Source organism: Saimiri boliviensis, chromosome X, assembly GCF_048565385.1.
Source record: "Saimiri boliviensis isolate mSaiBol1 chromosome X, mSaiBol1.pri, whole genome shotgun sequence".
NCBI lineage: Eukaryota > Metazoa > Chordata > Mammalia > Primates > Cebidae > Saimiri > Saimiri boliviensis.
In genome coordinates this window covers 88,428,078-88,455,877 of record NC_133470.1, presented here as the reverse complement: position 1 = coordinate 88,455,877, position 27,800 = coordinate 88,428,078, and the positions used below count along the sequence as shown (strand labels likewise).

The following is a 27,800-nucleotide window of genomic DNA, read 5'->3' as shown; positions in this document are numbered from 1 at the left end:
TGACGCCACTACGTGACCTCACGAAGACCACTCTTCTAAAGACTTGGCTGTCTATATGCAAGGCTGAGTACGTGCCTCTTGCGTACGCGCGTGATGTACGTACGTGCGTGGTGTACGTACGTGCGTGTTACGCGCCCCCGTACGTTCTTCGTGAAAGGGATGACGGGAGCTGCGTGAAAGCGGAAGAGTTGCGGACTGTTAAGCACCTGTCACTAACCCCTGGTTTCCCGGAGTCAGTGGCAGCGAGCGACCTTGCATCCCAGACAGGAGCCGGGAGCTCTTTGTTCTCACCGCGGCCCACGTCTCCTCGCTTGCGAGCCCATCATCCTGGCTCCGGTGGCCTCGCTGGGTCGCGGGGAGGCGGAGGACTGTTTTTCTGTTGCAAAAAGCCAGAGTCGGCCCTGGGCGCGACGACTCTCAGGGTCCGGAGGCCGTAACACCGGCCGCGGCTGAAAGGTACGGAAGGCTGTGTGCTGGGCCGTCTTGCGGACACCACCTGAGGGCTGGGGTTTCCCTGGATGTGAGTCTGGGAACCCGTATGGGGCGCGCCCAAGGCACCCATTCCTGTCCCGTGCTCTCGCCAGGGTCTCAGCGCCGCTCCTGCTAAGCGTGTCTACTCGCGGCATGCGTCTGCGAGTAGAAATCCTGTGTGTTCGGGCCGGGCGCGGTGGCTCACGCCTGTAATCCCAGCACTTTGGGAGGCCGAGGTGGGCAGATGGTCCGGAGTTCTAGACCAGCCTGACCGACTTGGAGAAACCCCCGTCTCTGCTAAAAATACAACAGTTTTAGCCGGGCGTGGCGGCGCATGCCTGGAATCCCAGCTACTCCCCAGAGGCTGAGGCAGGAGAATCGCTTGAACCGGGAGGCGGAGATTTCGGTGAGCCGAGATCGCACCATTGCACTCCAGCCTGGCGACAAGAGCGAAACTCTGTGTCAAAAAAGTTAAAGCCCTGTGCTGCTCCACACATACCGACCCCATCTCGGCCCGGTCTTCCCTGCCTCCAGCTTGGACCCTCTGCTGTGAGCTCGCCTGGACCTGAGGCCAGGCAGTGCACAGCTCTGTGGCCTGTGGCATCGTGCTCAGCGTGACCTACCCAGAATTAAGCTGAGGGGAATGAGATGTAGGCCCCCCAAACCCTCGCCCAGTGACAATGGGAGGGGCAGTGGCATTTTTCTCCCCTCGGATGGAGCATGCTCAGTTGTTGGAATGCGACTCAACTTCCTGAAATGATGTTCTGCCCTGCGGGCCGGTGCACCCTGTGGCCCTTGACCCAGACAGGTGCCGAGGGTCCCATTGCTGTGATGAGCAGAACCGAACTGAGTGAGGTGCACAGGTGTGTTACTCATAAGACCGGCACTCCCAGCTCTTCTTGGTTTCCAATGCCTGCTAAGGAGATGACCTTCCTAGGGCCATTAACCAGCCTTGCTGTTTTGCATGTAATGACCTTTCCTCCTTGTCTTCCTCGTTGTGCAGGTAAAGAAGCTACGTGGAAGAGTGCTTCCTCCTCAGGCCGCAAAGCAGGTACTCTCTGCAGCACCAGGTAGGAGGGGACGCAACCCCCTTCTTGCCTTTCCAGTTACGTGAGTTCTTACTAGGGATTCCACACACACCCAGTTCACGTTTGTTGTGATTCTGTGGTGATGACGAGAAAAGGGTTGGCTGAGAAACTGAGCTGTGGAAAAGAGGCAAACATTCACTGTAGCCACATATCCCGATGGCTCTGGCCAGGCCCTGTGGGGGACATTCAACCTCCGTCGGAAGTAATCCAGAACCAAGGAACCTGGTGATAGTTTGTCACCCGTCAGCAGAATAATGATGCTCAGAGCCACGTGTGTGTGAGGAAATGGCACCGTGGATGGGTTGGTGGAGTGTACACGGGTGAGTCTTTGTGGAAGGCCATTTGCTGGCAGATATCAGCATCTTAGATGGGCGTGCCCAGGCGGCCGAGGCATTCTCTTCAGCAGGTCTTCACACGGCGAGTGTTAGTGGAAGTGTCATTTCTAGTGGCAAAAGTGGGAAGCAGCTTGTAACTCTCCATCAGTGGAGGAATGGTCAGGCAAATTGTGGGGCGACCAACGATGGGATATCACACAGGCAGTGAAAAACAAGGTAGATGAAGATGGGCAGATGGAAAGAATGGGCTTGATGTGCCGTTAAATGGAAGAGTCATGCCCTATCCTGTGGAGATGTATTGGGAACAGCAGTTTGCCAAGATGGCTGAAGCAAAGGACCATAAAGGGGCTGGCTTAAACTACAGACATTCGTTGTCTCACAGTTCTGGAGGATGGAAGTCTTAAATCCAGGTGTTGGCCGGGTTCGTTTGTTCTGTGGGCTGTGAAAGACAATCTGGTCTGTCCGTCTCTCTTAGCTTCGGTTGGCTGAGCGGCACTCCCTGGCTTGTAGAAGCATCTCCCTTATCTCTGCCTTTGTTTTCTCATGATGTTCTCCCTGTGTGCATCACTGTCTAACGTCCCTCTTTTCATAAGGACGCCAGCCACGTTGCATGTGGGTCAACCCTAATGACTTCAGTTCTGCTTGATCACCTCAGTAATGACTCTGTCCTTATGTATAAGGCCACATTCTGAGGTGCTGAGGTTTAGGACATACCCATTTTAAGAGAACGCAATGCAACCCATCACAACAGACAAAAGCCCTGAGGTAGACACAAGCTTGGCATGTTCCCTCAGTGGATGGAAGGCCTGTGTGGCTGCAGGGTGGTGAATAACGGGGAGAGGAGAGGACATGGCTGGGGCGGGAAGCCTCTGCGACATCCCGAGAGACTCTGACTGGGCTGATGTTCTGGCTTCGAGCCCATGGCTCCTTCTGAAGCACAGGGCTGTACTCCATGCAGGAGGAGGGGACCCTCTCCCAAGGTACACACGCAGGAGGCAGGGACCCAGGCAAGAGGCGTGAGAAGTCAGAGCACGTGTGACGGTGGGCTGGCGCCTCATTCTCCTCAGCCATAGACTGGGCCTCGCAGTAGCACTGACCCTGCTGGGTTACTTGGGGATTCCATTTGATGATCTGAGGATCATGCCATCCCAGAGGCTGGCATGTGGAAGGCATGTGTTTTGGGGGGTGGCAGTTGTTCTGATTTTCATTCTTTTTTCAGCTCACATCAGGGACAGGGGTGTCTGCTGACATGGAATGCAGTGGTGGGGGAAAGGGCTTGAGGAAGGTGGCACCCAGCGGGGTAGGGAGGAGATGTCTGACTGAGGACCGCCTGAGGTCATGGTGCATCCTGAGAGCAGAGCTGAGATTGGATATCAACGACGTGGGCTCAGCGGCCCTGCAGTAGAAGCCAGGAAGGTCAGTGCCTTGGTGGCAGCAAGGCCAGGGCACTGAGAGTACTGGCGGGGCACAGCAGGGGGAACAGAAGAGAAGCAGAGCCTGGGACTGCCCCTCTGTGCTGGAAGAGGGCTAACACCAGCCCCGCCTCTCCACTCTGTCTAGGCCGAGGGGGTCCTCTGTCCTCTGTGTTCCCTAGGGCTTGGTGACCTCTGTCATAGCACTGACCACACGCTGTCTGGCCTGTGCCTTCCTCTAGCTGCCCCCACCCTACTCCAGACCTCCCCAAAGACTCCATGAGATGGACCTGAGTCAGCCGAGTCCCAACCCCTTTTCTTGGGCCTGCCGTGGCGCTGGACATCAGTGACTGCGTAGTGACACACGGAAGCAGTGGACCATCAAGGTCAGTGGGATTTAAGGGACCTGGGAGACACGGGGGGAAAGGTCAGGACCACTGCCAGTGAGCTTGGCGGGCTGGCGTGTGACGCGCTTCTGTGCTTCGGCAGGCCACACACAGGAGGCCCCCGGAGCTTGCGAAGATGAAGTTTGGCTGCCTCTCCTTCCGGCAGCCTTATGCTGGCTTTGTCTTGAATGGAGTCAAGACTGTGGAGACGCGCTGGCGTCCCCTGCTGAGCAGCTATAGGAACTGTACCATCGCCATCCACGTTGCTCACAGGGACTGGGAAGGTGATGCCTGGCGGGAGCTGCTGGTGGAGAGGCTCGGGATGACGCCTGCTCAGATTCAGGCATTGCTCCGAGAAGGGGAAAAGTTCGGTCGAGGAGTGATAGCGGGTAAGTGACGATGTGCCAAATGCGCAGGCAACTCCTGGAGCTGCCACCCAAGATCTTGCTTGGGAGTGTGGGGCCTTCTGTTGTCGTCTGAACTGATTGGCTTGTACACCACAGTTTCCTTTGACGACAAACCTCCAAATGGGCGGCGAGGGCCCTGGGCTGGGGGTTGGCAGGCCTAGCTTCCGCATGCTCTGCTAAATTGTTTCTCCACTCTGGGCCCCAGTTCCTGTTTCTGATCGCAGTGAGAAGCCGGGTCAGGTCCCTGTGCACATGGCGCGTGTGGTGGGGGTGTGTGTGTGTGTGCGTGCGCGGGTTGCACATGTCTGCCAGAGACCAAGAGAAGCAGCCCAGCCTGCCGAATGGGTCAGGTGGCCTCTAGAGTTAGGCTGTCTGCCTGGCTTCACGAGCCTGCCCCAGCCCCACCACTCACGGCACCCTGGGCGAGTCCCCTAACCTCTGAGTGATTGAGTTCTGACATCAGCACCTGTCCCCTGGTGACCTGCGTAGGCATCACCCGTAGGTTCCCAGGCGGTGGCCGGTGCCCTTCCAATCTGCAACCGCTGCCCTCAGCAGTCTGGCTTGGACCCGCCTCTTACTTGTGTGGCTTCACTGAGGACAAGACCCTCTCCTCTGCCTTTCTGGAGCCCTCCCCACTGCCTTTCCCAGCATTCGCTGCACTGACTTTGTTTCGTTATCAAAGCTGTGGAAGAAAGACTTGACCCCCTTCTTGTCATTTTGCTGATGCCATCTTACTTTCTATTGATTGTGACTTTGAGTAACTGTGTTGTCACACAGGCAGGCCTTGGGCTATGGAAGTGAAAAGCATTCATGTGTATCTCTCTTTGTGTACAGGACTCGTTGACATTGGGGAAACTTTGCAGTGCCCCGAGGACCTAACTCCTGATGAGGTTGTGGAACTAGAAAATCAAGCTGTACTGACCAGCCTGAAGCAGAAGTACCTGACTGTGATTTCAAACCCCAGGTGGTTACTGGAGCCCATGCCTAGCAAAGGAGGCAAGGAGGTATTCCAGGTAGACATCCCAGAGCACCTGATCCCTTTGGGGCATGAGGTGTGACAGGTGTGGGCTCCTGAGAGGAATGTTGCAGGGAAACCAGCTAAATCATGATTTCAATTCACCATCAGTTGAAACCAGCTAAATCGTTTAGGTGCTTTCAGTTCACCATCATGACGCAGACCTACATACATTAGGTTAAATCTGAATTTCCCCTGCTTTGGAGAGTCCCAGCCACTAAGCACTGTGCATGGAAATAGGTTTCTTTGCTCAGATGAAGGAAGTAGGGGGCGGGGCTTTCCTTGTGTGATGCCTCTTTAGGCACACAGGCAGTGTCTCAAGTACTTTGTCCTTTGGGTAGAAGGAAAAGCTGCCAGTAAATGTCTCGGCATGGCTACAGTTTTGGTCCTGCTAATTTCTGGATTATACAAATAAATGTGTTGTAGATGACTGGTTATGAGGCTCCATTCTATGTTTTCCCCTGTCTTTATTCTGGTCAGAACTCATCAAATCTGGCATCCAAGCGACATTACAGAAAGTCGGACCTGGCACTGAATGTTTGCCTGGTAGTGAGCAGCCATTAATGGACTGACTCATCCAGGATGGAGAGGACGTCAGACAAGAGCAGCTGTCTGTCCTTTCAGGTTACTCTCACTCTCTTATGAAAGTGTCTGTCAGTTCCTGAAGCACGTGTGTCATCTGCATCACACAGCTACTTCATATCCTAGCAGTGGCCCTTCTCTTCTGAGCCAGGATGTTACAGTGGTCATAAATCCCTTGGCCAAATGGGGTGACCTGACTCAGGGGGCCCCGGTAGGCTAGGCTAGGGATGCTGACCTGCTGATGAGACACTTCCTGGCAACACTGGGAGGGACCCATGGGGAAGAATCTCCTGTTTAAAGATACTGCCAGGATCAGGAGTGAGGCTATTCTTTCTCCTGACCAGCAGGCAAATCTCAGGCGACCAGGTCTTCTTGGGCTTGGCCTCGATGCTTCCTAGCAGCATCCTTTGCTGGGTGTGTGAAAATGCTGCTTCTCCAAATGAATGAGGACAGTGGGGACCAATGCCTGTCTTGGACAGGATTTTCAGCCTCTTCTGGCTTGTGCCAATGAGATGCGTATAGTATAGAAGGTTAGAAAGAACACAGACAACAGTTCTCATTTAAATAATTTATTTTCATGGAATTTTGTTTTTCTTTATTTAGAGCAAGAGGTCTTCATGAGAATGATAATAATAAATGTCATCATAAGGATAACACACACCAATATAAAAACCAACAGAGTGGAGTAATGGGCATTGTACAAAGACCTTGTACTACTATTATCTTGTTAAACCGGGCTACTAGGCACTTCCCTTGTGCTTTCCATCCCGGCAGTAGCCGAAGATCCAAATATGATGTTTCCAGAAGTGCCCTCCCAATATGGGTCATTTGGTTCCTGAGGGGGCCCATGTCCCGGAGTATGCTGAGTGACAGAATTCCTGGACCGTATATTAGGATATTCGAAGGTCTGGGTGCCGCTGGGTCCCTGAACATTTGCAGTTCCCCCATGGGACATTTCCATGGCCGTATTTCTGGCGTCGCTGTGAACGACCAGCTTCGCCCTCTTTGGAGCTGGGACATTGGTCGCTTGCTGAGTGGCATGGGTGCGGTTACCTTTACTTCGAATATTCAGCAGAAGCCAGGGCTTGTCTCTCTGAAAATTGGAGTGGTAGATCGGAAACAAAAGGAAGTACGTTAGTTGTTCTGAGATCAATTATTCCTTTCCTGCTTCCCAAAATTATGATCTCGTTTTGCAATGGAGAAAAGAATGCTTTAAGTGGCAGCAAGTGTGGTATGCCCTACAGCATGACCTGACTGGAGATAAACAATTCATAGGTCAAGGTGGTGATATACAAATAGTATGAATTTTGATATTGAACTGCAACCCCCTTAGAGGTAATATGCAGGTCTGGATAATATGTTCCTTTATATTATCTTTAAGGGAATTGTAGTTTAATGTCAAAATTCATACTTTTAAAATTGTATAGTTTGCATCTTTCAATAAACAAATACCTCACATATAAAAAAGTTGTCTTTGATACTTAACTCTTTTACAGTATATTATTTGTGTTGGTGTCCTATGAAGATGTTTGAGAAACAAAGGAAAGGGATTACAGAAATGCTTTCTACTTTACCATCAAATTCTTGTCTCTTGGAGAGGTGGTTGGGCATATTGTAGAAAAACTGTACAGGTTTAGTTGGCAAGTGAAACTCTTCAAGCTATCTGTTTTGAAGATCTTCTCGGCTCCTTTTCTTTGAAGAATCTCCCTCTGGAAGAGATCCTTCTTGATTATCACAGCATCTCTACTGTCATTCCATTTGACAGATTGGAATGTGCCTTCCTCCGCCATCATCCAGATCTTTCTTGGGAACGAAAGCCTAAAACGGTGGTAGTTGTGTTCCATGCTGTCTGTGCATTGTTGTTGGTCTGCTGGTGGTGGGTTACCTTGGGAACCTGAGTCTTGGCTCACGGCTTGGTCCTCTTGCCTGTCCAAAACCTCCCGGGAATCCAGATTTCGATCAGGTGGTGAACTAGATGGGCCCCCACTTGTTGGTTCTCCACTAACAGATGGGGCCAGCTTGGCTTGGTATTGCTGTTTAGTATTCTGACTCGCCATGGAGCTACACCAGAATCTGGGGCATTTTGTACCCAAGACCGTTAACACAGTCTTAGCAAGTCCGAAATGCCTTCAGTCGGAGTGAGGGTGCCCAATAAATACTGTCCACAAAATTTTTGAGTCTTGGTATCAGGGCAACCAGCTGCTTAACTCATCATCTGCTTTATTTTTCACATGATGTCACAAAGGTGGCTCTCAGCCAATCTGGAGAGGGGGCCCTGGCCAGATGCTGGGGGAGGAGACAGGTAGCGTAGCTTTCAGCTTCTCCCTTTCCTAAAAGTGGTTTAAGTGACCAGAGAGTCTCCCGTCTTCTGACAGGCACATTGTGTCATAGGGCCAGGCCCCAGATGAGCTGAGGAACCATGACTCTATGGCCATTCCCACCCCTGAAGACGGGGGAGGCCTTTTGCTAGCCTCTGATTTGCTCAAGAGCCAGCCCCTATTTAGCCCTAGCTTGGGTTTCACCAAGACTGCCTGAGTCAGACGGGCCCCTCACGGGTGACTGCCTTCTAGGAGATGGTGGTCCCTACCAGGCTGTTGGGCCTGGTCTGTGTTAGTAGCATCCCCCTTTTACAATCCCCCCCATCTCCTTCCTGCTTGGTCTCTTCCAGGTACTCCTAATGATTGGTTGGATCTGCGCCAGTGGGCCCAGATAAAGTGTTTCTTATTCCACTTGATGGAGTTGTCCCCGGAGGGGTGCTGTGCTTAAGTATGGTGGGAGCACTCCTCTCCTTCCTCTACCATGGTGTTACCCAAAGCACCATTTGCGGTTGGATGGCCACATCCTCAGCTATGCTTTGGAGTCTCCTGTGGAGCTCTGCTTGCCCCTGCATCTCTCTCTCTTGCAGATCACAACAGGAGATTACCTTTAGTTTCTACTTTTGCTCATAAATACTGTTTTCATTGCCCAAGACATGCTCATTTCTGAGGCCTGCTGTACACAGACGATCCTAAGAAAAGTTTCTACTTGTTTAGTTAGACCTGGTTAAAGTAATCCAGCACAAAAGTGCCATCATTGTGTATTTGAAAATAGATGAGAATGGGAGTGTGTGTTGGGGCGGGCAGGAGGAAGGAGAAAACCTAAATGAAAGTCATCTTCAACCCCAGATGAGAGGATACAACAGTCTTTTGGTTGATTCACCTTCTCTAGCCATTAAAGACAACTTTGTTGTTAATGTTCACTCTGTATAGGGAGACAGAGTGATACAGTGGAAAGGCCCCAGGCTGAAAGGACCCTGGGCCCTTGTCCCATTGGGTAGCACCCTTTGCCCACTCGGGGTCAGCCCTGGGTGCGAAGAGGGTTGGAGGAGGCTCTCCCAAGGTGCCTTTTAATCTGAGGGCTTTCTAATTTTTCATAGTGCCCCACATGCCTGCATGCAGGTTTGGATCATAGTCATCATGCTTTTTAAACAGCGTTACAAAGGTTTTGTTCAAGGACTCGATGTAACCTCTAGGTTCACATACTCTGAGGCTAAATATTAAAATATTGGTGACATCTCTAAAGGAGGATCCTTGAGTATTCAGTTACACAGCTGGCATCTTTCACTTACATACCAAAGTGCTTTTTCATAGGGGAGTTCGTAACACTGCAAATGACACTTAGTTGTGGCTTTTGTGACCTCATGAACCCTGCTGATTACTTTTGTAAGGGCCTTTGGCCATCATGTGGGAGGGGAACAATCATGAAGAAAATCAGTAGGGAAACTACACGGTAGCATTCAGCCAGGAGCTGGTATTGATTTGATTTAGTCACACTATGTCATGTGGCTTCTGTAGGACCATTACCCACCATTCTCCTTGGTTTTAAGTCACAGAATGTCCACTGGGATTACAAGTCTAAGACATCAAGCTACTCTTATCCCCTGGAGGGAATATTTAGGGTACTGACTTAAATCTAGTCAAGAAGAGTCATGGGAAAGCTGGCCTCTGGCTGAGCCTGCTCAGTCCCCAAAGTTCAGCTTTGCAACCTTCAGCAATCATTCAGACAGTCTTTATGAGTCACCTGCCTCCTGCAAGCCCCTTTGAGGAAGATGGTTGGTCTTCTCTTCCTTGCTGCAAAGGCCCCTGAGGTGGCCCCTGCATTGCTGCTTTATGAATGAAATAATCATGGTCAGACGACCCAAGCAGAGCACAGCTGACTAGGGTATGAGGACCAGTGGCCCTGTGGAAGGCAGTCTCAGTGCTGACTTGCTGCAGCTTCTCTGTAGCTGTGCAGTGATCGAGAACAGTGCTGAGCTCTTGACAGTGGGGCCCCGAGGCATGAGGCCAGCCGCAGGGCAAGACTCACTATGTAGGCCTTGCCTGTCACATGATCCCCCAGGCCCTTCCTCATCCTACCCTTGGCCTTTCAGGAGCTTCTTCCTTGCTGATCTCTCCCAGGCTCTAGGATGTGTCCCTGCAGTTGGTTCATCCTACCCCAGAGGAGTCTTTCTTCTCCTTCTTCTTCTTCTTCTTTTTTTTTTTTTTTTTTTTTTTTTTTTTATTTTAACTTTTAAGTTCTGGGGTACATGTGCACATCATGCATCATTGTCACAAAGCTATACACGTGCCATGGTGGTTTGCTGTATCCATCCCCCTGTCATCTACATTAGGTATTTCTCCTAATGTTATCCCTCCCCAATCCCCCCACCCCCTGCTGTCCCTCCTCTAGCTCCCCCACCCCCCAACAGGCCTTGGTGTGTGATGTTCCCCTCCCTGTGTCCACGTGTTCTCATTGTTCAACACCCACTTATGAGTGAGAACATGTAGTGTTTGGTTTCCTGTTCTTCTGTCAGTTTGCTGAGAATGATGGTTTTCTAGCTTCATCCATGTCCCTGCAAAGGACATATGCTCATCCTTTTTTTATGGCTGCATAGTATTCCATGGTGTATATGTGCCACATTTCTTTATCCAGTCTATCACTGATGGGCATTGGGGTTGGTTCCAGGTCTTTGCTATTGTAAACAGTGCCACAGTGAACATACATGTGCATGTGTCTTTATAATAGAACGATTTATAATCCTTTGGGTATAGACCCAGTAATGGGATTGCTGGGTCAGATGGCATTTCTATTTCTAGATCCTTGAGGAACCGCCACACTGTCTTCCACAATGGTTGAACTAATTTACACCCCCACCAACAGTGTAAAAGTGTTCCTATTTCTCCATATCCTCTCCAGCATCTGCTGTCTCCAGATTTTTAAATGATTGCCATTCTAACTGGCATGATACGGTATCTCAATGTGGTTTTGATTTGCATTTTTCTAACGACCATCAATGATGACCCTTTTTTTCATATGTTTGTTGGCTGCATAAATGTATTCTTTTGAAAAGTGTCTGTTCATATCCTTCACCTAGTTTTTGATGGGGTTGTATTTTTTCTTTTAAATTTGTTTAAGTTTTGGAGATTCTGGATATAAGCCCTTCGTCAGATGGGTAGATTGCAAAATGTTTTGCCCATTCTGTTGGTTGCTGGTTCACTCTAATGATAATTTCTTTTGCTGTGCAGAAGCTCTTAAGTTTAATTAGATCCCATTTGTCTATTTTGGCTTTTGTTGGCATTGCTTTTGGTGTTTTAGTCATGAAGTCCTTGCCTATGCCTGTGTCCTGAATGGTATTGCCTAGGTTTTCTTCTAGGGTTTTTATGGTGTTAGGTCTTATGTTTAAATCTTTAGTCCATCTAGGGTTAATTTTTGTATAAGGTATAAGGAAGTGGTCCAGTTTCTGCTTTTTGCATATGGCTAGCCAGTTTTCCCAACACCATTTATTAAACAGGGATTCCTTTCCCCGTTGCTTGTTTTTGTCAGGTTTGTCAAATTTCAGATGGGTGTAGTTAGTTCCTGGGCCCCAGAGGAGTCTTTCTAAACTGTGGCTCAGAACTTGTCAGTTGTGTAAGCACCAACCCCTCACTCCTCCAAGGCCTTCCTTTCCCAGCCTCATTAGCCCCTGGGCCCTCTTTCTTGCACACTTAGGCATCCGCCATGCCTAACCCTCCTTCACTGAGCATTTGCTTAATGCTGGGTCCTGGGTAAGACAACTCTCAACCTCTGGTTCCCTCTGGTGCTGTTTTCTGAGCACACTGTGAACTTCCTTGCTGGTGTGGGTGCTTGTGCTGCCTCTCCCATGGGAACACCCTTTTCAACCCAGAAGCCACTCAGCTTGACAGGGGCCAGGTCACCCCATGAGGCCAGCTGGCAAGAGTTATTCCTAGGGACTGGCCCACCACAGCTCTCCACCATTGGTTGGGTGGGTCCAGAGCTCCTGTGAGGTTGGGCATGTTGATGGGCTGTGTCCGCTCTGGACTAAGAGGCCTGTGAGGATGGCTGAGACCACAGTGCAGATGTGGCCCTCAACACACACATGTTGGATGAAGAAATTTCTGTGTCACCGGGAGCTCAGTGGGGTTTAGTATCCTTGGACATTGCTCTACACTAGAACAGTGCTGACAGGACAATTATTGTGAGCTCCTACTGAGACAGGAGAATAGGGTCTGGAGACAGGGAACTTGGTAGGCCAATCTGTGCTAACTTCCTAAGAGAGAAAACACCAAGGTCTGGGGGCAGGAAATCTAAGGTCAATTCACTCTGACTTCCCAAAGCTGAATCAAAAGGAAAACACCTGGGTCTGGGGGCAGGAAACCTAAGGCCAATTAACACAAACTTCCTAAAGCTAAACCAAAAGGCAACCCCATATCTCCAGGCTGAGTAACAAAGGATCAGAGGCTACTCTCCCTACACCCATCCCCCTTCCACCACATCTCAGGTGGAAAGGGAGGGTGCCTAGGATTGGCCATGGGCCAAGCAGGGACCATCCCTCCATCTGCATGGGGTGCCAGTTCACCTCAGCCTTTAGCCACAGACAAAATCCTTCATCCAGATAGAGGGTAGCCGATAAGAACCTCAAGTGGGGGTTTGAGAAAAGAAAACTTTGTAACTGAGCCCCTAAGCCACTTGCTCGGTCCCACTCACACTCTGCGCAGCGCTTTCTCATTTTAATAAATTCCTGTGTCACTGCTTTGTTCCTGCATTTCATTACTCTGCTTCTTTGTACATTTTGTTCAATTCTTTGTTCAAAACACCAGTGACCTGGACAACTCATAGTCAAGCCGCTGTGCTCAGTGCTCTGCGGTCTGTGTCATTTACTGTACACACCCATCTGTTTTTAAATTGTTGTTCTACACTCCTCACTGCATAAATGCGCAGGATGAAAAGGGGTAAACCCATTTTGGAATCTCTTAGAAATGCAGGATTTCTTCCTGACTGCTTCCTAAACATGATGAGTCTTTCTGTTCTCATGATGCTGTACGGCAGTATTTTTCATCTCTCTCTCATATAGCCCTGCCAGGCAAGAAGATCAGGGGGAGGGTAAGAGATGATTGAAGCAATCTGTAAAGCTCTTATTGTTCAGTGGGCCATGCTGGTTTTATAAGGATGGAGGAATCGATCATCTTTTCATATGTGTATCTTCATTGGTCAATGTATTTGTGTTTCTGTGCATCTTCCTTGGTGAATGTCTTCAAATCATTTCCGTTTTTAATTGGATTCTTTGTTTTCAAACGGTTGAATGTCAAAAGGTCGGTATTCACTCAGCATATGAGTTCTTTATCAGACATCAGATTACTCATATCTTCTCTCCATCTATATATTTTTATCCCATTATTTTAACAGTATCATTCTTAAGTAAACTTCTAATTTTAGCCTTTTCTTAGTTTACAGAACATTATAAAAACAGGAGAGTCTTCCTTTACATCATAACCAGTTTCTACTATGATTAACGTCATACGTTGATAGGATATACTCCTCACAGCTAACAAGTCAATATTCTTCTGCAACATCCTTTGACGATTCCTGGATCCCATCTAGGATAACACGTTATTTTCGTCATCTTGTCTCCTTAGAATCCTCTTGGTTTTGAGAATTTCTCAGACTTTTATTGTTGTTGATTGCTTTGATGGTTTTGGGAAGTATTCATGAGGCAATTTGTGGCACTGCCCTCATTTGGGATTTGTCTGTGGTTTTACTCATGTATAGACTAAGGTAATGGTTTTGGGGCAGGAGACTAGAGAGGTGAATTGCTATTCTCACCACACAATATTCTGTCACCACGACTTATCACTGATAATGCTGACTTTGATCACCTGGCTGAGGTAGCGCTTGTCAGGTTGGCCCTCTGTAAGGTGATTACATTCCCCCTTTTCATACTGTACTTTCTGTAAGAAAGTCACCAGGGGCAGCCCATTAGGGAGGAGTGAAGTATGTTCCACCTTCTTGGGAAGGGGTAGTATTGACATGAATGACTGGGGATTCTTCTCTATGGGAGATTTGTTTATTTTCCCCACTTTATGCATTTATTCACCCATGAATTTATTTCAGATGAACTCATAGTTCGTTATCACATGTTTTGGGCTATAACCCAATACCACTTTATTTTGTTGCTCAGATTGTTCCGTCTCTGTCCATTGGGAGCTGTTTCCGTTGGCTCTGGGGTCCCTTTCACATAGGTTCATCATTATGTATGTTTTTAGCTCTGCTGTGACAAAATGCTGCAGGCTCATATGTAGAGTTCCTGTTCCAGTTATAGAAGAGTTCACTTTCCGTGGTTTTCTACTTCTTTTTTATTGGAAAAGTATATTAGAATCCTAGATGTGGGTTCCAGGCATGCTCATCGATCCTGTGGACTTTTTACATCCAGCTGTCTCAGATGTCAGAGTAAGGAAATGTATATGTGTATATTAACCTATGTGTATATGCATACATATCTGTGTTTATTTGTACAACCATCTGTATGTATATGAAACTGAACACGAGTTCTCACTGATGTTTCCAACACGACTCCATTACCACAAGGAAGAGTCTCGTATTCTTCCTTGGTTTATCCATAAGCATCCACTTCAGCACTGAGAAAGCTAGCTCCCAGCATCCCCCATCCATATAATTAGTAGGTCCGTGGTGTGTGTGTGTGTGTGTGTGTGTGTGTGTGTGTGTGTGTGTGTCTGTGTGTGTGTGTCTGTGTGCGTGTAGTGTTCCACTGTGTGTGTGTGTGTGTGTGTGTGTGTGTGTGTGTGTGTGGTGTGTAGAATCGCTAACCACCATCCCTGTGGGAAGCAGCTCTATCATGTAGATGATAGTGCTAAAGCACGGTTTCTTTCGACTTCAGTCTTAGACACCCGCTTCCAGCATTACTTAGGCCAGCACCACATCCACTGACACTCGTCCATCTTTCATACATTGGTAACACAGTTCTATTGTTTGTACATATTCTATATGCCACCTTGGCATTTCCTGATCTCCTGGTCTTAAAATTTGCATACATTGAAATTCACTCTTTGTGGTTTAAGGTTCCATGCTCTTTGAGAAATGCATAATGTAATTCGCCATTTTGACAATATGTAATCCACCACGATATAACGTAATCCACCGTTATAGTAACCCACAGAATAGTTTCAACAGTCCAGTAAATCCCGTCTGCTTATCCAAGTCATTCCTTCTCCCTACCCTGGAACTCTGGCAGCAACAGATATTTCTACTATCTCTGGGGTTTTGCCTTTTCTGGAATGTCAAATAAATTGGATCACCTTTTCAGACTGGCTTTACTTAAGGCAAAGCATTGAATTCACTGATTTTTTTTGTGTGGCTTAATGGGTCATTTTTAAATTAATGACTAGTGTTCTATTGTTTTAAGGCCACAGTTTGTTTATCCATTCACTTACTGAAGAATATCTTGGTTGTTTCCAGTTTTGGGAAATTATGCAATAAGCTGTCGTACATATTCATATGCAAGACATCTGTGTGGACATGTTTTCAGATTAGTTGTATGTATACCTAGGAGTGGCAACACAGTGATCAGCTGTGCAGAAAACAACTGACAATCCGTCTTTGAAAGTGGCTGTGCTACTTTACATTCCCAGCAGCAATGAATGAGAGTGCCTGTTGCTCCTCCTTGTCGCCAGCAGTTGTCACTTGGTTAGGTTTTAGACATTCTACTGCATTTGAATCTCGTTATTTCGTTCACAATTATCCAACGGAGAATAATGTTGACAATCGTATGCTTATTTTTCATCTTTATGTGTTTTCTGGTAATACGTCTGTTCAGAGATTTTGCCCATTTATTAATTTAGTTTTCATAAGATTGTTTTCTATTGTTCAGTTTCAAGCATTCTTTGTAGATTTTGGACACAAGTGCTCTATCAGATATATGTTTTGGGACTATTTTGTCAAAGTCTGTGGCCTCTCTCTTTTTTTATATAACAGTTTCTTTCACAGAGCATTCGTTCTATTCATTTGTAGGCAGTGTACCTTTTCATTTGTCTTTCGCGGTCCATGCTTGTGATGTTGTATCCAAAAACGCATCACCAAAATCAAGGTCATGTGGATATTCCCCCTAAGTTTTCTTTCACAAGTTTCCTAATTTTGCATTTTAAATTGGAGTCAACTTCTACTTTGAGTCAATTCTTTGTGAAAGCTGTAAGGCCTTTCCTAGTTTCATTTCTTTGCATACGGACATGCATTTGTTCAGGTGCCATCTGATGAAAAGACTACCATTTCTCCATAGAATTGCATTTGCACCGTTGTCAAAAGTCAGTAGACTATACTTGTGTGGGTCTTTTTCTGGGGTCTGTTTTGTTTCATTGATGTGTGTCTATTCATTTGCAAATACTGTGCCTACTTGATTACTGTAGCTATCCAGAGCAAGTATATCAAAGCTAATATCAACCATGAGAAGTCATGTATTTAGTATGTTCCTTTCATGTGATGTAACGAGGATGGCATTTTACCTATGAAATCTTCCTCTGAAAGCTCATATTGCCATTCCGATCATGAGAAAAAGAAAAGGCAAGTCCCGGGACATGGGCTTTATGCAAAATAGCTGACGGATACTCTTCAAAATGTTAAGATCATCAAAAATAAGAAAAGTCTCAGGAATTGTCACAACAAAGACAAGACTAAGGAGACGTGACTACCAAAGGTAATGAAGTATCCTGGGTGGGATCTTGAAACAGGAAAAGAAAATTTCGGTATAACTAAGGACAACTGAAAAAAGTATGTCCATTAGCTAATAACATTGCATCAATATTGACTCATTACTGGGGACAAATGTGCACGGTAATGTAAAATGCTAATAATGGGAAAACTGGGTGTGAAGTGTATGGAAATTCTCTGTATTACATCTGTACTAATTCCGTAAATCTAACATTTTTAAAATCTAGAAGGCTTTTCATTTTTAAAAAATGACTCTTGGATCCCATTAGAAGTACTAGGGCAAGCACTCCTTACTCTGAGTACTGGCACTCCAAAGCACAGAATTAAGCTTTCATTCTGCCCTTCCCGTGGGTTTTAAGATAGCACAATAGCAATAGTTGCCCCACAAGTCTGACTTCCCTCCAAGCCCGACTACCTCATAAATCCTACCAGAAGCATGACTGCCCCACAAGTCATAGTGCCCCCAAATCCCTAGCGGTCCAGAAGCTCGCCTGCCCCACAAGCCCATGTTCTCCACAAGCCAGACTGCCCTGCAAGCCCGAGTGCCGCACCAGCCTGAATGCCCCACCGGCCCTAGTGCTCCGCAATCCCAACTGCCCAAAAAGCTCGAGTGCTCCCCAAGCTTGACTACCCCACGAACCCGATTTTCTCACAAGCCCAATTGCCCCAAAAGGCCGAATGCCCCACAATCCCTACTACTTCAGAAGCCTGACTTCCCCACAAGCCCAAGTGCCCCAGACCAGAAGCCCAAATGGCCTAAAAGCCTGAGTGCCCCCAAAGCCTGACTGCCCCACGAACCCAGCAACCCCACAAACCCCAGTGCCGCAGAAGGACAGCTGCACCAAAATCCCGACTGTCCCCCAAGGCCAAGTGACCAACAAACCCCAGTGCCCCACACGCCTGAGTTCCCCACAATCCTGATGACCCCACAAGCCCTAGTGCTCCAGAAGCCCGAATGCCCCCAAAGCCTGACTGTCCCCAAAGCCCGACATCCCCGCAAGCCTGTCTGTACCTCAAGCCGTAGTGCTCCAGAACCTCAACTTCCCCCCCAAGCCCCACTGTCCCACAAGCCCGAGTGCCCCACAAGCCTGACTGCCCCGCAAGCCCTAGTCCTCCAGAAGCCCCACTCCCCCACAAAATCTAACGCTCTAGAAGCCAGAGTGCCCCAGAAGCCCAATGCCCCAAAAGCACGTGTGCTCTGGAAGCCAGCTTCCCCACTAAGCCCGAGTCCTCCAGAGCCCCAATGTCCCACAAGCCTGACGGCCTCATAAGCCCCACTGCCCCACAAGACCAAGCGCCCCAGAAGACTGACTTCCCCACCAGCCCCAGTGCTCCAGAAACCCCATGTCCCCACAAGACTGACTGCCCCACAGGTCCCTGACTGCCACCCAAGCGTTAAGTGCCCCCCAAGCCCAAGTGCCCCTTAAGCCCGACTACCCCAGAAGCCCTCGCGCTCCTGAAGCCCAACTGCCCCACACAACTGAGTGTCCCCAAAGCCCGACTGCCCCACAAGCCTGAGTGCCCTACAAACCCAACAAGCCACATCAGCCACCTTCTCACATTTATCCGGAAGTCAGCACTCCTGCTTAGTCTGCTGCCTTTGTCCTCCGGTTAAGCACTTCACCTTCTTGTCACCCTGGTGAGCTGATGCCTCACTTCTGCGCCTTACACTCAGTAAAGCAAGAAGGTGGAGTCTCTAATGGTTAGAAAGGTGGTCGTGGGTGTGTGGGGCTTTTAGGTTTGCAAGAGTCAACATGCACACAGTGGACACTGCCTTGAACACTCTGGTTGATCTCTGGGTCAAACTACAGTTAGGAAAAGGAGAGAGTTCCCCCACTGCCCCCAGTGATTTCTTCCCGAGTGTCCTGAAGGGCATCTTTTGTGCAAAATCCATGAGGTTTTCTCATGGGGATTAAAGAACATGTGGCTGGTTCGGTTCCAAGTCCCCGTTTGTTCTGGCTGTTCACCTGGAGGAGCGGAGGTAGGAGGTGGGTCCATGGCTGCCCTGTGCCTGCCCTTAGAGGCTCCTGTGAGGCTAGGAACGTGACTCAGTGTGACTCACCCAGGTTCCAGCTCCACCTGTGAGAGCTTCTCCCTGCAATGCCCGGCCCCCAGCTCCCTTTGCCGAATCCCAGCACCAACACGGAGGACAGAGGTGGCGGAGAAGTTGCGTCCCCGAGAGCAGCTCAGGCCGGGATGGTTCCCGCAGGGAAGGGACTCATGGGTGAGGGCATTTCCAGGGCCCCAGGGGGCATGGCTCGCTGCTCCTGATTCCAGGGCCTGGTCTGTATGGTGGGGTGTCTCACTGGCAGTACGGGACCTTCCTTTCCTCCCAAGCCCAGTTTTGGAGGTTTTCCCGCCGGCTGAATGCTGGGAGCCTGGGCCCAGGCTCTGCACCTTGTCCTCATGCCAAAGAACCTGGTTGTATTTTGGGGAATGGGGTGTCTGGAAAAGACCCAGGCTATGAGCCACGACCAGGCCAGCCTGGCAGTTGGCAGATCTTTGATTCCTATCCCCACGACGGTTCACAGCAAGCTCAGCTTTGTTTTCTTCCAAGGAAGGAGAGCTCACTCACTGAAGTAGCCAGGAGGGTCAGTCACGACCCCACGCTGAGCCAGGTTTGGTGCAAATGCTTGGCACCGCTTTACTGTTAACTGGGTTTTAAAAATTTACCCAGAGAACGGAGAACTTAAAGGGAGAAACTTAGGATTTAAATACAAGAAATGTAGCCAAGAACAAAGTAACTGCAAGGATTCTTTGCCACCTGCAATTTCACTGCTTGGTGAGAGCTGTTGAGTCTTCCAAACGTTCAGATACTGTAATCAGGTATCTTCAAGAGCCAATTGCCTCTCTGGGGCAAAGTTCCTATCAGTGGCCCTGATTCTATCATCATGATTACCTGAACCGTCAGGTTTACCTTGTTTCGTCATCGAATTTACCTGAACTTCTAGAGTGCTGTTTCTATTTGGGAGGGAAGAGAAGGAATTGTTTTCTCTCAGCCCTGCCTTGGAAATTGAGACCTCGTGGGAGACCGGGGAGCAAAGCTGAGAGAGGAGGGATGCAGGTTATGTTCTTGCACAGGCAGGGTCTCTCTCCCATGGATGGCAGTGTTGACCTTTGCGGCTGGTCCATTCTTTGCATGGTGGTGGGGGGAGGCGTGTGGGGGTTTGGTCTGGGCATAGCAGCAGGGTTAGCGGCATCCTTGGATTCTTTCTACCTATTTGATGCCAGGAGCACCATCCCTAGTCATGACAACCAACAATATCTCCAGGCTTTTCTTCTAAAGCAAATAGGTCGATACCACATTTTGCAAATCTGCATCTCTCTGTAGATTTACAAGGAAGCCAGGATCGCAGGGGCGTAAGTTTATAGGAGAGGTTTTTAAGTAGCAGCATCTTTGCACGATTCAAACTCTGGAGGCATGTGTATAAAGTCCAAGAAACACATGAGAAAACTGTGCTGCTTGGAAGCTAAGGAGCTCACAAGTGATGAAATGTGATTCACACCCGTTTGTAAATGAGCACCCATTTGTAAGTGAGCAGGCCAAGACAGGGAGATCCACCTGCGGACCATGCCTGGACTCTGGATTAATCCATTCCCGTGTCTGCATTCCCTTATAGCCTCCTCCCACTTCTCGCAGGACTCTGCCGCCTACTGTCCAATTAAAAGTCACGGACAGGGATACCTCTGGGTTCAGGCGTGTGGGTGTTGGGGCTCTCTGCACGCCCTGATTTCGGAGATCTTTTGACGTCTGTGCCCAGTTGTGTCTACGGTAAGAACTTGAACCTATTTTCTCTGACCATTCAGTCAAAGAGGCTTGTCAATGACGATGTGTGTTCTAAGTTAAACACCTCAAGTGATCAGAAAAGGCTGCTTCCTAAGTTAAAACATGACGTACTTTAAATTTGGGGCTCCAAAAGAAAGAAAGACAAGGATGGAAGGGAGGGAGGGAGGAGGTAGGGAAAGAGACAAAGAGAAAAAGAGAAAGAGAAGGAACGAAAAGGTGGGGGCGTGGTGGGGATATCAAGAAAGGAAGTGAAAAAAAAACCGCCGGATCCAGTACAGATATAAAAGCCAAACGTAAATCCTGTCAACGAGACACTAATGAGCAGCCTCTAAAGTGCAAACCCATAGGACTCCTTGGTAGTATCTGTCACCTCCACAACTAACAAGGGCACTGTTTAACCCAGTGACAAAGCCAGACATGATCTCTTCTCATCTGCATGTAGGTGAAGGCCCTGTCACAAAGAGGCACTGCTATGACAAGGAACTGCCAGCGACACAGTGTCATTGTGAACCCTCAGCAGGCAAAGCCAGCACCACAGTGACACTCAGCGGGCGGCTCCAGGTAGTTTAATGAGTGGAGGCAGGGCGTCTGAGGGGCTTCCTAAAACCCAGCACCTGCTGCATATCTCTGGGGCATTTTCCCAGGAAGGGGTATCACACCGAAGTCTCTACCATGCAAGCAAAAGATGTCGGAGCGGGGTAAAGCAAGAAAAAGGATGGAGACCGTGAAGGCTTTTTTGTGCAGTCAGAAAATTACCCATTTTCTGACACGTTTATTGACCAGCACATGTTCTGCCCAAATGCTCGCCTCTATGTGTGGTGGTCTGCGTCGTCTGGGTACGCCTGGAGCACATGGCTAGCTGGCATGCGCTGTGACATGTGGTGGCAGTCAGGGCAATGGTGGGGCAGAGCTGGGGGATGGGGGAACATGGCCATGAAGGCAGCAGACTGTGCAGCCACAGCAGCCACTAGGGGCAACGGCACCCAGAGATGGCAAAAGGGCGGCATGCCAGGCGCAGGGTGTCCCGTGGTCTCCGAGGCAAGGGTCCCGGGGGACGCTGGGGGAAGGGCCGCCACCGGCCCGTCGGAATTCATCTGGGTAGGAGATCCGGGGAAACAGAGGAAGGGCAGCGCCGCAGGCCCAGGGACAGCTGCCACCGGAGCCACGTCAGCCCGGCTGCCCTCTGACCACTCGCCGGCCGGCTGGGCCAGCGGAGCGTTGTCACCTGCCACGGCGGGATGGGGTGCCATCACAGCAGTTGCTGGTGGAGCAGAGCCACTTCTGATTTGGCTGCTGGGACCGGCCGGGTCCTGGTGCTGCGGTGTGACCTGCTCATCCTCACTCGGAGATGTGTGATCTTGTTGCTCGGTGCCTGCTGGTGCCAGACGGGATTCCGCAGCTCCTGGCTGGCCCTCCTCCCCCTGTCTTGGTGCAGACTTGACGCCCACTCTTCTCTTCATCCTCAGGAGGAGGTGAGGGGAGTCTCTTTGAAAGTAGGGATGGCAGTAGAACTGTAACTGCGAGTCAAAGTTTAAATAAAGAAAAGGAAACTGCAAGTCACAAGGATGGACGGCAACCACCAAGCATCTACGGCCCTGTGCAAGAGAACTCTACTGGCCCAGGAGGCCCTTCTGGAAAACGTCCCAGTCCCCAAAGGCAGCTGGGGACTCGTGTTCACGCCGTCAAGGTTTACCGATTTGTGACGGGCATTTCCGTCTTGGAAGAAGCCTCAAAATGGCAAATTAGGGTGTCCATGGCCAGCGGAAAGGGTCTTCGAAGCTGCAGACCGGGAGGGAAGAAGATTCTGGGCCTCTCGCACGCAATGTCAGCTGGCAACAGAATGCACCCCAGCTGGGCTGGAGTACCCGGGCACTGACTCTTCCACACCAGGGGTCCACCTACCAAGGGCAGCAGGAGCCTGTGCACCCTCTGCAACGGGCACCCTTCAGCGCTTCAGCTTGGGCACTTCTCCAGACACCAGCCAGGGGGATAGTGGTACAAATACCAGACTCCCCGCCGCCTGCTCACTTCACAGGGTAAAGTGCTATGGAGTCAGGGGAGTACGGCAACCACCAGATGACACAACTGGCCCCGGGTAGGGGGACATGCAGATATGGCTCTACTTAGCACCTGTGATATTTTATCCACAAGAGAGGGGCTGGCACCATCCTCAGCCCTCTGCCCACATTCACCCTTGGTTCATGTCACCTCCACCCGGCGGGGGACACAGGACCACACTGATGGCCCCACACACCCCGCTTGAGGTCGCCCACTTCCCAGGAGGCAGTCCTGGGACTTCCACCCACACAGGCCCCGGAGCCCACTGACTCAGCCCCTCCAGAGGCTTGTCGTTCATTACCTTGTTCAAGATGGAGACTGGCCGCTGTGCGGGGAAAATGTCGGTGAGGGTCCTGAAAGTGCGTTGACGCCGTTTTCGGAAGCCATACAAGTTCAGCTGTCGAAGGAAGCTCCTTAGCGAGTCCGTGGCAAAAACTTTGTCAGGGACGTCCCTTTCGAGAATCTCCTTTTGAAAGAGTTTTTGATTGATCCCTAGACAAGTCCCACCGTCATCCCACCAGATGGAAGAAAACTGATTGCTGTTGACCAGTCTCCACAGTTTCTGCGGAAAGGGGAGGGAGAGGAGATTATCTTCTCCCTGGGGCGAGACGTCACTGCCGGGGCGTGGCCTTCTCAGGGAAGCCTCCTCGGCCAGAGACTGGAAAGCCATTTCTTCCATCAGCATCCTCAAGTCAGGGCTCCCGGGGGACACCGGGTAGTCCCAGGCACCGGAAGGATCTGCTGGGTGATGGTAGATCTCTGAGTCCGATCGGGGAGGAAAAGGCACCCTTTCCGAGCAGTGTCCCTGTCCTCTCGGATTCCTTTCTTCAGAGCGAGCCATACTCAATGAAGGCTTGTCCTCCATCTGGCAAACATGCTAGTGCAGTGTGGCCAGCGGCACCCCTTGGGAGTCAGGCAGCCAGCCCCAGGACATCACAAAGGGGCTCAGGCTGCCTGGGGGTGACATCAGCACACGCCCGGCAAGTTATCTAATAAAGGGCCAAGGCAGACAAGTAGCTGCCCGTCTGCATGTGCAGATTCTGGTCCTCACAGTCATCTCAATGGGAAAGAGGACACCAGCGCACAGGAGTGTCGAGGGGCCCTGCCACACCTTAGGTGCAGACCTGGAGCGGTCCCCTTGTCCTAGAGCTCCTGGGGCCAGGCAGAACCACAGCAAAGCCCTGACTCAGGAAGGTCAGAGCTCACCATGTGAGTCATGGGACCACAGACCCCAGCACATGACTGACACGTTGAAGCACAGAACCAAGGGTAGGACGGTGCCCATGGGCCAGGCTGTAGCCACGCCACCCTTTCCACCCTGTCCTAGGCAGAGGCAGCAGTGTGCTCCATAAAGGTCCTCTGAACACACCCACACTGTCGGTCCCCAGGACGCAGATGGCCAATGGCCACTTAGGCAAATGGCTTAGCTGACTGTCCCACCACTCACTGCTGCCGCGCAGTCCGGAGGGCAGTCGGAGGCGGACTTCCTCCTGCTTTTCCTTGGCCTGCACATGTACCCCCACCAAGCAGGGACACGCTTCTGCACCCTGGGTCTTTGCAGTCACATCGTGGCAGGGCATGTGGCTGTTGGCCTTCAAGCGCGTGTCATTTTCCTTGGCCAGTGAGTGTCTCCAGAGAAACGCACATGGGTTTGTGCCCAGCGGTCCACCTCCGCAACAGTGGTTCCTTTGGAATGTGATGCTAGGAGGTCACGGGAGAGGCGTCCATCTGAAGCAGTGTCCGTGTAACGCACTGTCCACACACAGGGCCACCCCTCCACAGACTCCCTTCACTCGATTGTGGGCACAGAGCTCAGTGATGTTCCAGAGACTGTCACCAACTGGTGATGCTTCCACACTTGAGACATCCCCAGGGCCCAAGACACTCTGGCTCAGGGGATGACAGTGAGGGTTCTGCAAGCAGACTGCCGATGCTGGTGTCTCGGCCTGGCCGCTGCCGAGCTGTGTGACTTGGGCACGTCATCACTTTACCTCGCTCAGCCTCCGTTTCCTCCCGGGGATAAGAGTAGTAGCACCTGCTTCCCGGGGCTGTGAGGATCCTGTGGGACGTATAAGAGCTAGCAAGGCACCCGGCAGTTGGGTCATAGCTGCTGTTGTCACTTCAATAGGCATTTTCTTGACTAGCAAGTCCGAAATCTCATGAGCCTAAAGCAGAATCCACCTGTGGCCTCTGGCTGCCTACAGGACTGAAAACCCTTCCGGCCACAGCAACCGGTGGATTTCCTTGTCAGCCGCCGCAAGTCATGAGCTGAACTCCACTTGAGTTTCAGTTCAGGCAGAAGCCTAGAGTCAGAAATCGCAGAGCCTTTCGTTGCAGCGTGAGCAGTCCTCGGCTGTTGACATGACTGGGCAGCAAATGAGGACCGGGAGCAGTATAAGGACAGTATCTGCTGCAGACTGTCTCTTAGCACCCGAGGAACACTCCAGAAAGCCTCCTAAGTGGTAACAATTGTGGCACTGCATAGCCCAGCCAACAGTGGCATCTCCGTGGCGTCCCCTCCTTCCTCCCTCCACCCCATATTCCCCTGAGAGCTGCGCACTGAAGGACGACTCATTTTAAAGGCTGTGCCCCTGCAGTCGCCAGCCTTGCTCAGCTGCCTGTGCCAGATAGAGATTTGCTTCCTCTGAGACTGGCTGAGAGAACCATCCCAGTTAACTGGGCCATCCAGTAAATAAGATACAGATCGTGCACGTGTAAAACGAGGAGCCGGTTTATTGGACAGCTTAAGAGAGCAAAAATACTGGCTTTAGCTACATTTTTTACACACTGAGCTGGAAGGGCTAGACCATCCTGTTCCCCCGTACCCCAAAGAGAACAGGCTTGCTGGAGGCCAGTGCCAGGGGCGGAGTCGTGTTCGCAGCGGACTTGAATTCAGCCCCATGTAGGCCGGTGAGCAGTCGCCTGCACTGAAACGCCACACTCTTCTCCTGGGTGAGAAGATCAATGCTCTTTTTTAGCCTCTTCTCAGCGAAGAACCTATTTGTTTTCAGGCAGGAGGACGATAAACTTGCAGCCTCTGACGCATGGAGGAGCCTGCAGCGCTCAAAGAAACTGCACGCACACGTGAAACCGCCATGCCTACCGCAAAGCCTTCTTCTTGCTGGCAGGAGCGAAGCTTGAGACTTCCCCACGCACAGACGTGACCAGCGTGGCCGTTTCTGCCCTCGGCAACATTCTCCGGTGCTCCGGCTTCAAGTAGCGCTTGAGTTTTCGGCTAGCCACTACTCTGAGATCGTCAGAAGAAGCATGGAGCATTTCCAGCTTGGCGTTGCTGTTCTGGCAGTAGCAGCTACTGCGTACCTGCATGAGTTCCAGGGCAGAAGTGGCAATGTCCTGTGGGGGTGTGGCACCCCGTCGGGGCGGGACGGGTGTGCCACGGGCGTCCACTTTTGCAGCAGAAGGCGTCTGCCTGCAGCACAAGCTTGTAAAAAAATACTTTGACAGAATACGCTGTACAGAACTAGGGGTTAACACCGCATATCACGATGCTAACATATTTGTATAAATACTCTGCATACAGGCATGGAGTCACTCCTGTAGAAAGGGCTCATCGGTGAGGCTATGAAAAACTGCTGTCAGCATGCCCAAAGAGAAACTACTTCCACAGTTGGAACAGAAGAAAGGACTGTGCTGTGTCTAAACACGTGGTGCGTCAGAGACATGGTTCCAGTTCCTACTGACTACGCCAGCCCCGACCGACCGGGGAGTGCTGAGTGAGCTGTGGGAGGAGGTCAGCCCTGTGGAGAAAGGCATTTCTAAACAATGCTTTTCATCGGGATTTCAGCACCGTGTAAACAGACGTTCCTTCTGAGGGCCTGGTGAGCAGCCATTCCCCAGTGGGTGCCACAGGGAAGAGGAGCACCTGGAGCCCCTCCCAGACGGATGGAAATCCCGCGTCTGTTCTCACACTCTTCCCGGCGTCCACATCTGCTGGCACACGCCCCTGTCACCTGCCACTTCCGCATCCCGTCATGGTGAGTGGCTGACAGGCGCTGGATGCAAACAAGGCATGAGATGGACGTACCTGGAGACCCGGCTCCAGTTCTGGTTCTGCTTTGTGGGGTGACCGAGGGGGCAGAGGAAGCGTGGAGAGAGCACGTCTCAGTCCCCGGAAGTGGCATCTAATCTGGCATTTCGATATTTAATTTGGGAGGTGGGAGCACGTACTTCCCAGGGCTCTGGGTAATGACCACCCTGGCCTTCTTTCGAAACATGGGAGCGATTTTAGGAGGCTCCGGAACTGGGGTCTCTTCGGTTTCTTCATTATCTTCGTGGTGGAGATCGTACGAAATGTTTCCGTATTCTCGTAGAAATGGGAAGATTTCAAGCAGAAACTGACAGAAATCTTTGCGAATACCAAACCACCCTGAAAAATAAGAATGTTTTATTTCACACACTAGGCTCAACTGACCTTCCCGTTAACTTTCTTTCCATAACAAGAAGTTTTACTCCTACGACGTCGTCACACACTTTATCCAGGCGCCTGAGTCACGAAGCCCGAAGAGGGCTTGAGTACCCAAAATGAAGGAGAAGAACAAACCTTAGCGCCGTGTTTCTCCCCGACCAGCAGGGACAGCGTCCCTGGGGCCTTGTTAGGGATGCCATTCTTGGGCCTCAGCCCAGACCTCTCTCTGGAAACTGTGAGTCGGGCTAGGGTGGGCTCCAGAGGTCCCCTTTTCCTGACCGTTTTGGGATCCTGCTGGGTGCCCAAGTTTGAGAACCACTGCTCCAGTGAGTCTCGAAACACCTCTGGTGCGTAGGCCATGGTGTCTTCCACTATTCTTGTCCACCCAGGAAAAACTCATGGATGACAGTGCCATCCAAGCAATGGGTTTCCGTCACCCTCTAGAATCTGCCAGGGTGGCATTCATGCGTGGATCCTGGCCAGGAGGGGGCCCGAACTCATGGAGCCACCTTAAAGCCACTTGCCCAGTCCCACTCTTCCTCTCTGTACACCACTGGAGTGTCAGCTCAGTGCAGGCCCTCCCTGCTCCCGGGAGGGCAGAGGCACAAGCAGCAAGCATAGCCTGGGCTGCTGGGCTGCAGTGAGGCCCTGCCTCCAACCCCACTGGCTTTTGCAGGGCCAGTGCTCTGGGCTTCCATGCCATGGAGCTCACAGCCTCACCAGGAAGGCACCCTCTGCAGAGATCATTTTGGAAGTTTCTGCCTGAGCAAGCAGGTGGCGGGGAAGAGAGAGCTAGCAAGGCACGAGAGACAAGACTCGG

The 27,800-nt window shown here is 50.6% G+C and overlaps 3 protein-coding genes across 10 annotated transcripts in view; 1 reads left to right on the top strand and 2 right to left on the bottom strand.

The window, feature by feature from the left end:
• The first annotated feature begins 123 nt into the window (after nucleotides 1-123).
• Nucleotides 124-6,049, top strand: LOC141582682 (protein EOLA1). Of its 6 annotated transcripts, none has more exons than XM_074391403.1 (5): nucleotides 124-456; nucleotides 1,475-1,522; nucleotides 3,549-3,692; nucleotides 3,796-4,081; nucleotides 4,934-6,049. In XM_074391403.1, the coding sequence occupies exons 4-5, from the start codon at nucleotides 3,829-3,831 to the stop codon at nucleotides 5,155-5,157; spliced, it is 477 nt and encodes a 158-aa protein (XP_074247504.1). In that variant the 5' UTR covers nucleotides 124-456; nucleotides 1,475-1,522; nucleotides 3,549-3,692; nucleotides 3,796-3,828; the 3' UTR covers nucleotides 5,158-6,049. The 6 variants fall into 6 exon arrangements, with proteins under 6 accessions (XP_074247504.1, XP_074247503.1, XP_074247506.1 ...); XM_074391402.1 differs by having other exon boundaries at nucleotides 1,475-1,541; XM_074391405.1 differs by lacking the exon at nucleotides 124-456 and adding an exon at nucleotides 463-1,334.
• A 657-nt stretch (nucleotides 6,050-6,706) lies between these two features.
• Nucleotides 6,707-27,800, bottom strand: part of TMEM185A (transmembrane protein 185A) — a 52,371-nt gene continuing 31,277 nt past the window's right edge. For 2 of the 3 annotated variants that reach the window (XM_010341779.3, XM_074391399.1), the window contains one exon: nucleotides 25,270-26,941. In XM_010341779.3, coding sequence (XP_010340081.3) covers nucleotides 26,697-26,941 — 245 coding nt within the window. In that variant the 3' untranslated portion in view covers nucleotides 25,270-26,696. Of the gene's footprint in view, nucleotides 6,790-25,269; nucleotides 26,942-27,800 lie in introns of those variants that run through there. The other variant, XM_074391400.1, reaches the window with a different exon arrangement.
• Nucleotides 21,209-25,181, bottom strand: LOC141582681 (heat shock transcription factor, X-linked-like). Its single transcript, XM_074391398.1, has 2 exons — nucleotides 22,856-25,181; nucleotides 21,209-22,013 (listed from the first exon to the last, which is right to left on the bottom strand). Exons 1-2 carry the CDS (start codon nucleotides 23,417-23,419, stop codon nucleotides 21,306-21,308), a joined length of 1,272 nt encoding a protein of 423 aa, XP_074247499.1. The 5' UTR covers nucleotides 23,420-25,181; the 3' UTR covers nucleotides 21,209-21,305.

Coding starts and splice junctions, on each gene's coding strand:
- LOC141582682 (XM_074391403.1), top strand. CDS start 3,829: ATGAAGTTTGGCTGCCTCTCCTTCCGGCAGCCTTATGCTGGCTTTGTC. Junction 4,082..4,933: donor CGGTCGAGGAGTGATAGCGG/GTAAGTGACGAT, acceptor CTTTGTGTACAG/GACTCGTTGACATTGGGGAA.
- LOC141582681 (XM_074391398.1), bottom strand. CDS start 23,419: ATGGAGGACAAGCCTTCATTGAGTATGGCTCGCTCTGAAGAAAGGAAT. Junction 22,014..22,855: donor CAGTCTCCATCTTGAACAAG/GTAATGAACGAC, acceptor TTTGACTCGCAG/TTACAGTTCTACTGCCATCC.